We start from the raw sequence: 13114 nt of genomic DNA, 5'->3' as shown, positions 1-13114 counted from the left end.
ACAAAAGATACAGTGATAATACTTGGTCAAACTGAGGAAAGTTATTCAGAAAGTGATGGCAGTGATATTGAAAAAGGAATATTTCAAGTGACGAGATCAAGCCGACAGTACCCAACATGGAAGTCATGCTACATGAAGACGAGGTTGAATAACAGACACACCCATTGTGCTGTAAGATAAACCTAGTTTGAAAAGTGACAAGCAGATAACACAGTTTGTTGATCGTCTATGTGTAATTTATACCTAGTTTTTCGGCATCTTTAATTAGCTTCAGTTTCTTGTTCAACTCCAAACAGCAGAATGAAATGCCGAATGTTTTAGTTTCTCAACAAAGGCAATATGTGTGCCAGTAGCATTTCTATTGTCTAAACTTGCATTCTGAGTCTGGACATGAGTCAATTTGTCAACGACAAAAATGGTCGTGCCACATATGGAGGCTATTTTAACCATCAATATAACTGATAATTTGGGATTCTGCGTGGAGTAGAACAAGAAACTGGAGTAAAATACAGAGAGCAAAATTCTGAAAAATAGCCAAAAGTTACAGATACTCAAGCGTCTATTGTGCAAAGTTGTGTGGTTGTGCTGTTAAATTCCATCGGCACATCATGGCTGTATTATAATTTTTAATTTTATTATTATCTAACCAGATCAATTATTTTGACCAAGGTCACATTTCATAATTGAAGAATTAAGAAGTCATACTTTAGGAATGAATACTCGAGGGCGTCAACTTTTACATTTCTTACGTTTCTTAAATTCCATCACCCCCCCCCCCCCCCGGTCTCGTCAGCAGTAAAAGGCTTCAAACGGTTGTTGGGTATTGTCAATCAATCATCGGGACGGAGGGGCTTGACAATTTGAAGCGTTTCCCAAAAGGTTGTTCACAAGCGGTTTCTTGGGCGGGAAAGCCGTGCGGGAGGCAAGAGCTAGGAATATGTATTCAGGGTTTGTCGCTGGCCAGGGCAAAGTCACGTGGTTGGAAGAAGATTATGGGGAGCTCTTGCCTTGAAAACGGCTCAGCGGGAGGATGTCCTGGAAGCGATTGGTGAGCGGGAAACATTGATCGGCGAAAGGGGATTTTTTCGAATCGCACAGCTTTCACTTTTTCCGCCGAATAAAAATGTTTTCAAAAACATATACATGTAATACAAGTGACACCTCCGGTTACAGTTTCCGGAATCCGGTTGACTGTTTGCCCCTGAAGTGAGATGAACACTTCTATATTAAACCACAGCCCCTCCACACACGAGCGGCGCTCCGCGTGATTTCCAGCGACGTCAAAGGACTTGACAATCAGGCAGTGACGTAATACTATAGTCACTCCTGATACGACAGTGCAGTGTCGCGTTCTGTAAGATTGGTTGGTGCTCTCCCTTTCGAAAACTTGGTCTGCCAATTGAAGTGACTTTCACATCGTGCAATGGCTATAATGTCATGGACATTTTTAGAACACCTCTATAAAACTGTTGGACACAAGGGCATCGAGCATTTATAACAGACCTGGACAGATGAAAGCTATGTATGAGTGAAAGGCCAGGTTTCTATCACCGCACATGCAGTGAAAAGTTACGTCGTACTTCCGGGTATAACGAAGAACTGTGCGCTTGTGTCGCGTAGTGTGGGACAGCACTCTTCAAACCGAACAGAAAAGTTGATTTTGTTGAGAAATATGGCTGCATCCGACGTGACGCTGCAACATTCTGACTCTCTGAAAAACAGGTCTCGTCGCCGAAAAGCTTTGGCTAATGTGTTAGAAGGGATCGACAAAGTGGCGTTGGAGAGGCTCCGAGCGACTTTTCTGAACAGACTGAACGTGCAACGTACGGTGAATAAATAGAGGGCGACAAGACTCACACCATAGCGAAATTTGGCGCTAGACTATCATTACACAGGCTATGCTACAACTTTTACGCAGCAGTCATGGGGAACCCCACGTGGTTTTGAATTATATTGGCGAGACTCAAAGTGGCTGAAACAATGTCAGTAAGGAAGTTTTCCAAAGATATCACCCTCAAGGACAGTGGTTGAGATAAGAATCGTGCTTACGGTATACAAACCGAGCATGTGTCATCTTGGTGCCATTGAACACGAGATTACGTTCACGGCCGCCGATATCACTGCCGAAAAAATGACGTCACAGACATGAACGAAGTTCAGCCGGTGAGTATGCCAACGACACAATGGCATCGAATAGGGTCAAGGATGTAAAACAAAGATGATGCACTTGACCTTTACTGCAGTATAACCCCTTCCATTCACCTGCTCCAGTTGCCTTTCGGACAAGAGTCAAACTATGCAAGGATTTTTTTGCCGGGAAGAAAGAACCAACGTCGATAAACCACGTCACGTGCCAAGAATGGCCCAACATTATGACAATCATTTAACATTATCTGTGACACATTGAAGATTATATAATTATATTTTCATAAATTTGATTCAAACTTCATTCTCTTCATATCAGACTTTGATATAAACATGTTTTTAACTTCGTTTATTTTCTAGATTTTTTATTGAATAACATTTTTATAAGATTTTGCATGTAAATGGCACCAATTAAACATTGAAACCTCGACGTGTATGCGATTCAGCTTTTTTAAAGGGCCAGTAATGTTAACTTTTGATAATATTTTCAGCATCTTTATTTTGAATGTAAACCCTGATGCCTTGTTCTACTCCCCAAGGCATGTTGATACACACAGTGTTCAGCTTGTCCACTCAGCCCATGCGTGTGTAAACTGCATTGTTATTGTTGAAAACTGACTTCTGGTCCAGACTAGAATTCAAATGTAAACAATAACCATGCATTTTACACATGTAGACGCTAAGTTGACAAGCTAAATACTATAATAGTGGGTGTTTCAACATTTATTTCCTTCTCCCTAGAGTATCTTTAAGTACATGGTGTCAGTCATTCAGAGAAAATGCATTGAATACATAATGCAATTTCGTTGTCGACAAAGGACTAATATTCGGCTGTCAATAATATCATCGGGTATCACACACATGGGGGCTGTGTCGACGTGTTTTTTGGATTAGATCAGGGAATTATTTCATAAATAGAGCAAAAACCACTGGAAACTACACCAAAGGTCACAGCGAACGGGGCTTGAAAATCATGTTCTGATATTAAGGTAGAACGCGCCTCGGGGATAGAAATTCGGGTTTTTAAATTTTATCAATTCTCTTCTGACCTATCACTTGTGGGGGCTAATTTTTAAGCTCTTGATGAAAGAAAAGTTTTCACCGTCTTAGCTTTTCAAAAATCGAAAATTTTATTTTTCCCATAGAGTTAACACAGGGATTACGGCCATTTTGAATTTCCAAATATCGGGAAATCTTGGGTAATTTATCTCTCTTGTACCAAACTTTGCATTGTGACCCCTGATTTTTATTCTTGTTTTTGTAAGAGAATGATCGAAAGTTTCACTGAGGAAAGTTTGATCAAAAGTTTAAGTGTTTCAATTTCGAGGTGCATACTACCTTAATGCCAAAATATTCAACAACAATACGGCTGCGCATCACACACTGCGCATATCGAACGCACACAACGCCTACTCGGTCACCCAGTCGTCCATGTGACACAGTGTCGACCCTCAGTCCATCTCTATCAAACAACTCAGAGAGATAGTTCAGCTATACATATAGGTGTTTTCCTATATAGACCTCACCGTTCATGAAATAAAACATTTCATTGTGAATATTCAGCTCGATGTGATGTATTATTTTAAACAATCTTCGCAGGATAATTTTAGAAAGTAGACAGCAAGAATATAAATACTATTGCTTTTTTGAATTTATATGACTTTGTCTTCAATGTCGAATAAACGCTGCCTACGTAAGCAGGATAAGATTTCCAAGAACCATGAGACATTCCATTGATGCTATAAACACTTGACAGCAATGCTTAGACTTGAAAGCGATGCAAAAACTTGGCAACGATATCAACACTTTACCATGACAGCGATATCAACAGAGCAGAACTCTTCTTGAAATGTGTACCGCGCCCTCAAACACAAACCGAAAACACAGTGATATCTAATTCTGTATTCCGCTACAGATCGTGGACTTTGTCATCTCAAAGTCCTTTTTCATGAAACTACAAATGTATGTCACCGTGAAGTAAGTATCAACAATACCCGTTCATCTATTTTTGGTTGCGCTCATTTAGTTTTTGCTGAGTCATCACAGTCAAAATTCGACTATTAGAGGAAAAGAGCAAACTGAAAGTACATTGCAGCACGGGTATTAAGCCTACTAATAAGTCAAGCAAATATAAAACGTCATTTTACATTATTTTCTCTTTTTAATCAAACTTTAACGTCCAATGACTTAGCAAACACTAAATGAGCGAAACCTAAAATATGTGAGTGTGTGTTCAACGTTTGTGGCGTTTCTCATACTCACAAAGTTAACACAACTCATGATCAGAATTCAGTAACTGTTGAGAGAACGTGAGCACCAAAGTAAATACCAATAGGTAAGTCTACCTTTACAGCAATTTGTGACTATTTTCGACTGCAAGAGTTGTGTTAAATATCTTTCCTGTAATGCAATAAATTTCAGTGTTGCATCACTGTAGCTGCCATGAGCTGTAACGCTTATTACCTACGTGTTTCATTTTTAATGAGTTATTCATTGCGTAGGTACAATGACGCCTAGAGGTTTTGGCATATATTCTTCGTTCAGAAAATTTCTGTTTTCTCCAACTACGTTAATAACCAAAGGTAAACAAAACGTTTTGGGTAAAATTGCGGGGATTAGGGGGGGGGGGGAGGAGTCAAACTCTTAGTCTGTTGGCTTCACTTAATCGGATGACGTCTTGCCCGAAGTAACATACTCCAGAAGCTAAATAGGACGCAAGTTTAATGAACATTAATATTTTTTATGATGAAATTTACAGTAGGAATTTGAAATCATAATTATGTCTGCACACTACACTTGGAGTTTCTAAACCTTCTGAAAGCGATGGTCAACAGTCCATTTGTACCGTTCACACACAGAATATTACATGATGATGACGACGATGACGATGACGACGACGACGACGACGACGACGACGATGATGATGATGATGGTGATGGTGATGATGTTGATGATGATGACTATCAATGGGGTCGTAGTTCAACAGTAAAAGTCTCTCAAGATCTTAAAACACGCTATCGTCTGCATAACATGGAGTGACCGGCAAAAGGGTCACCTGAGGACGCAAGATTCTGCGAAATTGATCACCTCATTGCGCATGTGCACAGAAAGTGACAGGTGACGCAGCTCAGAGGAACGGTCGACTGGAGACATACCTGACAACCGATCAGTATTTACACTCAACAAGGTACGGTAGCAATCAATTATTGACTTGGTGGTTTGGCCAAAATTGGAATGTTGTCAAATGTAAACATTTGTCTTGAGTGTGCGACTCCTCGGCAATGTCATTTGTGTTTATCGAACGCCATGACACAGTTGAAAACACTGTTCGATAAATATGGAATCTTATAATACGTTTTACAGGGTGTGAAACTTGTTCTTTCGGTTTAACACGCCAGGCATTTCTTGAATTCCTCAAGTGTTGATTAAAATTCCAGAAGTCTGGTCACGTTCGACTCCAGAACAGGACGTTGTTCATCCGTCACAGACTCTAAAAAGATCCGTCGTCCGTTTAAGACGTCACCTCAGACGATAGTGTGTTGCGCGCCATATCTGTACGATGAAGTCGCGTAGCTTCAAGTATCACCCCAATAAACAATGCAATGTTATCAATATGTTTGGATAGACGACGGGGAAATCCCATGCATGACATCGCGTGCTGACCTTCAAGTAAAATTGGATAAATTTATGACTCGCTGTGGTATGGCGTTGAATGCGTGATTGTTTCGCGGTAATTCGCAAACAATGACTGCAGGTCGGCCTATGTATAGCAGTAGGGTTGTTGCTGAACGAAGATACTTCGCGCCAAAAGATACGGTTGGCATACAATGCAGAACGTACATGTTATAAAGCGGGGAATTATGAACGGCTGACTACAGTCGAATCAGGCGTTACACCCCCTGAGAGATACTCCCTATTTCTCCCCTTTGTTGTTGCAACGTGCAATTGTTCTTAGGGACTGGTCAGTTTCTTCGGCCTGGGGGGGGGCGGGGGATTATTTTTTGCCGACGTCAAAAAGTGGCTTACCCCCCTATTCCAAATTTTTAAAACAGGGTGACCCCCCTATCCCAAATTTCGAAAACAGGGTGACCCCCCCCCCACGCGACAACTGTAAAACAAAAGGTGGACATAATATATATATATCTATATATATATATATATATATATATATATATATATATATATATATATATATATATATATATACTAGATTTTACATACATTAATATTTTAATAGTCATTCTGTGTTTTAATTGTTGATATGTCAGTTGTAAGATAGGAATTTCAAAGTGTCAATCTTGAAGTTTGAATACAGTACATTTTGAATGAGTTGTGAATGTATTTCACATTTTCTATGCTTAACCAGATGTCCTGAACAGAAATTGATGTCAATCATTAATATCAAAGAGGAAAAAGCAGTAAATCAAAATTTTGATGGGTGTTAAGACTTGCCAGCCATCGAATTAAATCTCGTAAGTAGCCATAGAGAGGCATTTTAGCTAAATCTGATGTGTGCAGTGTCTGAGATGACCTTTTCTTGTAACATTGAAACCATAAAAGCACAGCTAATAATGACAAAAACTGCCTTTTAAACTGTTATTTTGGTCATAAAGAGCATCATTCTACAGAAAACCTGAGACACAAAGGAAAACAGTTGCATCAATGACAACGAAAGATATCTTGTCATTTTTCTATCTCTAAAATAAGTCACTTTATCAAATATATATTGTGAAATATTTGTGCATGTTGCTTTCTCATACTGAATTCTCATAGAAAGAACAGAAAAGTATCAGGAATTTGTCATGCTTTTCATATGAAATGCAGATTTCATAACGGTACACTGTCACTTAGCATTTAACATCAAGATATCTCTGGCATATATCTCTGATTTATTAAAGTATGGCGCCCGAAGGGCGCGGAGAAAAATATGAAACATTCTGATACCTCTGATATATATTTCTTGTATATTTAAGTCATGCACAGGAAGGGCGTGCTGAAAAATGTCTGATATATTAAAGTAATGTGCTCAAAGAGCACGCTGAAAAATATTGAACATACAGATATCTCTGATATATGTATGCCTGATATGTTAAAGTTGGGCGTGCTGAAAATATGCCTGATTATTAAAGTATCGCGCCCGAAGGGCGCACCGAAAAATACAACTGAATGATGAAATTTGTGGCTGACACGATGCATTTTAGGCAATGACGAGCCTGTGTCGAAATTCAAAAACACACTGACCCCCCCTATTGGGCATTCAAAAACATGGTGACCCCCCCCCTATCACCAAAGTCAAAAACAGGGTGACCCCCCCCCCATGAATCCACCGCCGCCCCCCCAGGCCGAAGAAACTGACCAGTCCCTTATGTTTGTTACCGACTATCTTGTAAATATTGTGAAGACTTTCATCCCTACATTTACGATGAAATTTAGGACTTTTACAATTGCCTATACTGACTGCAAGTATGGTTGTGCTATGTGTCAGGACAATGGCCGATTATGGAAACTCGGCATAATTCTTCGGATTCAAAAAACATGACGTACATATATACTTTTTCTTACAAAAAGGAACAATGCTGTAAAATTTAAGGGTAACCGATAGGTGGCGCTACAGCATTCCCCTGCCGCAGATACTATTTCTTAGTCCAATGTTATCTTATCATAACATGGTAACAGCTCCATCACTCTCACTGTACACGGGTTACAAACAGTTTCCGTTTTCACTCCTGAACTAATATGGAAATACTCAGTGTTCTGTTCGTCGTCACTGCTCGTACGCCTGCAGTTTCCACTGTTATAGTGACCGATGAATTCTTGTCCGTCTGGAATAGAATTTGTTTGTCCACAAGACCATGTGTACACAGTGTTTGCCAGTCGAATACTTTATAGTTCAACATACCTTAGGCAGTATGATTAGAATACATACTTGTAGCATAGAATACGACCGAAGGAAATATTATTGGAAGTTAAAGCTACTGTCCCTAACTTTATCAACTTTGACTTGCAGATAACTCGAAGTGTAGAAATGGCGACAGGAGTATATGAGGCCATCAACGACTACCTGGCATGTCAAATCTGCACCAACCGACTGCTATGCCCCAAAATGCTCCCTTGCCGCCACACGTTTTGCAAGGCCTGCCTTGAAGAGTGGGCGAAGAGTAACCGAGGCAAGCTCACTTGCCCATCGTGTAGGCAAGAGTGTCCGCTGCCCGCAGAGGGAGTCGACGGTCTCAGGAGTAACCAATTCGCCGAAGGTTTGCCAGAGATGATCTCAACGAGAGAGGGCGCTGTTGACAGTGAAGGATGTGAGAGTAAAATGTGCGAAAACCCGGCCGTGATCTGGTGCGTTGACTGTTGCCAGTTCTTCTGTCAGGAATGCCGTAGATCGCACGAAATCGTTCGATCTCTGAGCAAACATAGGCTGTTGACCATGGAAGAGTATAATAGCCCTAACGCCCCCAGGCCTTGCAAGGTGCACATTGGTGACCTGCTTGACTTCTTCTGTCAAAATTGCCAGGTAACACTGTGCAGAAAGTGCGCCCGTGAAAAACACAACAGCACCATCCATGACGTCATCGAAATCAAAGATGCGGCTCTAGCTTACCTTTCATTGGTTGAGGCCAGTTCCGCTCATTTCGAAACCTTCTTAGCATCGATTAAGAGAGAAAAAGAGAACATTGATAAAACCATCGATGAGCTGAAGAAACAGAGCGGAGATATGGCCAGTAAAGTAACCACGGAAGCAGACAAAGCCATCAGGAAGATTGAGCAGGAAAGAGAGCGACTGCTCGGGGAGATAGATCAGATCTCGCGGGAAAGAGAAGAACGAGCGGTTGCTGAAGTGAACAAGCTGAAAACTGATATGGGTCGCATGGAAAGCCTGCAGGCGTATGTCGCGAACATCGCACGAGATGGTAACCGGTGCGATATTTTGAACGGGAAGAAAAGTTTTGAAGAAGAATTGGAAAACGTCACGAAAGTTACCGCTTCACAACGCAGAAGAATCCCACCTCGGACCGTCTTCCATTTTGAAATAAATGACGCGTTCATCGGATCAAGCATGGGCAGAGTGGCCGTAGAAGATGACTCAGAACCGCAGGGAGCAGTTTCCCCGATGACAGTGGCGAACAACGAGCACTCATCGACCCGCCCACAGGGGCAGAAGGTGAAAACGGAAGCCGCCAACACCTGCCGGGTTTGCCGGTGTTCAATTCAAAATAAAACGACTTTACCATGCCGTCATGCTTTCTGCAAAAATTGTATCGATTTAGAAGTGCAGGCAAACGGCCAGATCTGCCCTGTTTGCAAGACGGACTACAAACCCCGGATGCTGTTCGGGAAAATGCCGCAGGGAGAAATGGATCATCGAATCGATAAATCTCTTATTCTCTCAGGCGATCCTCCGAAGAGTGGCTGTATCGTGATCGAGTACCACTTTCCTGATGGAATTCAAGGGGTATGGTATTAATTAGTTCGTAGTACCGAGTTAAAGTTATAAATCACATGATTTCTCGCGTAATATATATAAAATTGATGAGCGAGGAAAATACCTATATTCATAAATTAAAAATGCTTCATCTCATTAATTTGAGTTATCTATAGAAAAACGTGGGCTTTGTATATCTTGTGTAATGTAAAAAATGGCTCTCTGTCACGTGTCCTCGGCCCTCGGATGTTTATTACAGATAATTGGGTTTTCAAGAAGCTTCGATAAGCTGAAGACTAATCTTTAAGTTTTAATTTGCATACGTGTAGAAGTGTACCAGGTGGAAAAGAGAGTTAAAGGGACAAACTCGCTTCTTTTGAGCTTTTTCATTTTGTTATATATATATATATATATATATATATATATATAACAACCGTACACTCTGTGCCCAAGTTCAGAGGTTGCCATAAAGCCATTATGGTGATAACCGGGAGGGCACATTGTATACATTTTGTGTATTTCGCTCACTGCTTTAATAGTAGTTAGAGCACTCTATGAGATTGTTTGGGCAGCCTCTTGCGTAATATAAGGGGCGTTCACTGTTGGCACTATGCTTCGCTCATGGTATGTATTGCCGTTGGAGCACTCTGGTGAGTCCATATTTTCAATCCTCAACAATGTGAACCGTACACTCTGTGCCCAAGTTCAGAGGTTGCCATAAAGCCATTATGGTGATAACCGGGAGGGCACATTGTATGTATATATATATATATATATATATATATATATATATATATATATATATATATATATATATATATATATATATATATATATTCTTTGGGAAAGAAAGTCCATATGATATGAAAAATCCATTTTGTCTGAGGGTCACGAACGAAATCATTTGTTTGCATTCAACAAAGGGTAATGTTTGACACTGCTGTAGTTTTGTACCGTCGTCATGAGCGATTTCATGCGAGTATTCAATGTTTTCTTGATATCAGAAAAAGTTGAAAATAGATCAACTTTCTCCCTTTAATCATATGTGCTCTCTTGTCAACAGGAAGGATATCCAAGTCCGGGAAATAAATACCGCGGTAGAACATATATGGCATACCTTCCTGCCACGCAGGAAGGTAAAAACGTGCTTAAGCTACTGAATGTTGCCTTCAATAGAGGTTTAACATTCACTGTCGGTACAGATCCAAGGGGGACACCTGACTGTGTTATATGGAATGGCATCGAGCACAAGACAAGTACTACAGGAGGTCCTGAACGGTAGGTTTATGGTTGCGAGACGCTCGTTTCTGTCTTTTCTTTCGTACAGTATTATCTTGTATTTCGAGTCAAAATGTAAGTTTGGAAAAGAGTCTTGGAAAAGAGTTTTGAAGCATTCATTTCGATAGGGTGATTTTCTCTTTGAAAAAAGAGCTTGTAAAAACTGCCAAACTTGTCGCTTGGTCATCAAGATAATAACACCAGTGGGGATTGCCGTCAGAGTTTCGTAGATCATAGACCCTCCCCAAGGGTCTATAGGCGTTGATTGGTTTGGGATATTAACTGCAATTATACAGTTGTGAGACCAGAAGGTCCGTCGCTAGGGGGCGCTCCTCCAAGATTCGTCTCGGAGAGACCGTCCAATCTTCACTGTCGTAATTCTTTGTGTGGTCAAATATGAAAGCAATTTTGGGTCAAGTTTCTGAGAAATTGTGAGTTCTATACGGAGGATGATTTGGCGTCTCCAAATATACAAAGAACAGTCGCTTTTCATCGATGGAAACTTTGAATCTTTTAATGTCGAAAACAGTCCCGAGACTTTGTGACCTTTCATGGTGAGTTTAAAATGTTACCGTAATACATTCTTTCTTCACGATTGCTTTCATACCTGAGGGGTCCTTCGCTCAAATGATGGCGTGTATTTGTGTTTTCTGTAGGAATGGATATCCAGATCCTGATTACATTCAGAGAGTTACGAAGCAGTTGGCGGCAAAAGGGGTTAGGTGAACTGACATGAAGAATGACGAAATTGGTGGGTCGCATCGATATCCTTGAACTTTCGCTGTCGTGGAGAATAGACTATCATTTTAACGACGCTGCCACATGTGCGGACCAGTGACGTTTAACTCTCCATGGCTGCGGGCAATACGCATGCTGAACCTACGAAACTTAGTTTCCAACTAAAGTCACGTGTCCATGTAGCCGCTTTCAGTTGTTTGATGTTTTAATACTGTAAAGAATTTCGGGACGGTTGCTGTTTTAGAAGCTTACTGTTCTGTTAGGTAGAATGCGCCTCGGGGACAGATAGTCGGACTCTCAAACCTTTACAATAATTTTAGGGCTTATTTTAAAGCTCATGATGTGACTAAAGTTTTCACCATCTCATGTTCATGAAAATCGAAGATTCCATTTTCTCCCTCAAAGTTAATTTTGAATTTCAAGTATCGGAAAATGATTGGGTAATTTGTTTCTCTTGTACCAAATTTTGCATGATGGCCCCTGATTTTTATTCTTGATTTTCTAAGGGAATGATTTAAAGTTATCTTACGGCATATTTGGCCAAAAATTCAAGTCTTTAAAATTTCAGGCGCATATTATGTACTAGCGTATATTATAATGTGGCGATGAGTGAAGATATTTACTACAAGAATGTGTAAAAGCGGAGTCCGTGGGGAACTGCTGCTGCCTTTCAAGATACTCTTGCACAAAATTACGTCCTACAGACATTTAACTTTCAAAATTTACATTCTTGTCAATCGTTTTTCCTAAAGTATACGGAGAAGACAATGTTGATAGGGACTGATAAAATTAACAACGTGTTGCATTTTAGAGGACTTTGTTTGTCCATTTATCGTACAATGTTACAGAGTAGTCTTACAGAAATTTACTCTGGTGCTGTTTTTCATTCCATAAACTTGGACATTTTGTGATGTCTTATTTTCGATGAATGTTCATAACATCATCTGCACTAAAAATTGTATTTCACACACATGGCTGGTCATCAGAGTAGTTTCACGTACTGTAACGAGATTACATTTTATTTCTAGTCCAGTAAAACTGTAAATTCATGATCTCTGATATTTCAGTATTTTCTGTAGACTGTCGACACTCCCTTGTGACTTTTCTTTTCTATTATTGGTATACAGGGGTAGAGGGCAGGGGATTTGCAAGCGTAGAGCCGAAGGCGCGAGCTGGAAAAGTAATCGCGAGTGCCGAACCCCCTCCCTCGCACGCGCGAGAGACTATACCAATAATAGAAAATAAAAGGCACAGTGGACTGTCCACAGTGTACAGTTTCTGCTCATTTTAATTACATTGTGATTTTCATCGTATGTCCACTTTAAACGATTATTTTTATATCAATTTTAAATGCACAGAAGCCCTACTGATTTGTTCGTTATTTTTATTCAATGAAACAAACTATTTTCCTATTTTTTCAATAAAGAGTGATTTAGTGCAAATTATGAGAATTGTCGATGCATACAGTAGTATTGTGTCCAATAGGCAATGTCGTTGTTGACAAATGAATTCTAATCCGGACCAAAA

At 40.2% G+C, this 13114-nt stretch overlaps 1 protein-coding gene across 2 annotated transcripts; it reads left to right on the top strand.

Annotated features, from left to right (window-relative positions):
- Positions 1 to 4840: 4840 nt before the first annotated feature.
- On the top strand, positions 4841 to 12646 carry LOC139120075 (E3 ubiquitin-protein ligase TRIM56-like). 2 transcript variants are annotated; one of them, XM_070684152.1, is made up of 4 exons: positions 4841 to 5332; positions 8153 to 9601; positions 10774 to 10849; positions 11506 to 12646. In XM_070684152.1, the coding sequence occupies exons 2-4, from the start codon at positions 8171 to 8173 to the stop codon at positions 11583 to 11585; spliced, it is 1587 nt and encodes a 528-aa protein (XP_070540253.1). In that variant the 5' UTR covers positions 4841 to 5332; positions 8153 to 8170; the 3' UTR covers positions 11586 to 12646. The 2 variants fall into 2 exon arrangements, with proteins under 2 accessions (XP_070540253.1, XP_070540252.1); XM_070684151.1 differs by having other exon boundaries at positions 10635 to 10849.
- The last annotated feature ends 468 nt before the right edge of the window (positions 12647 to 13114 follow it).

The sequence above is a fragment of the Ptychodera flava genome, chromosome 20, assembly GCF_041260155.1.
Source record: "Ptychodera flava strain L36383 chromosome 20, AS_Pfla_20210202, whole genome shotgun sequence".
Taxonomy (NCBI): Eukaryota; Metazoa; Hemichordata; class Enteropneusta; family Ptychoderidae; genus Ptychodera; species Ptychodera flava.
This window is presented reverse-complemented; position numbering and strand designations above follow the sequence as displayed.

What these genes read in the sequence shown, in the direction of transcription:
- LOC139120075 (XM_070684151.1), top strand. Translation starts at nt 8,171, where the DNA reads ATGGCGACAGGAGTATATGAGGCCATCAACGACTACCTGGCATGTCAA. An exon ending in TTCCTGATGGAATTCAAGGG is followed by an intron (nt 9,602 to 10,634) that starts GTATGGTATTAA and finishes TCTTGTCAACAG; the next exon opens with GAAGGATATCCAAGTCCGGG. An exon ending in ACTACAGGAGGTCCTGAACG is followed by an intron (nt 10,850 to 11,505) that starts GTAGGTTTATGG and finishes TGTTTTCTGTAG; the next exon opens with GAATGGATATCCAGATCCTG.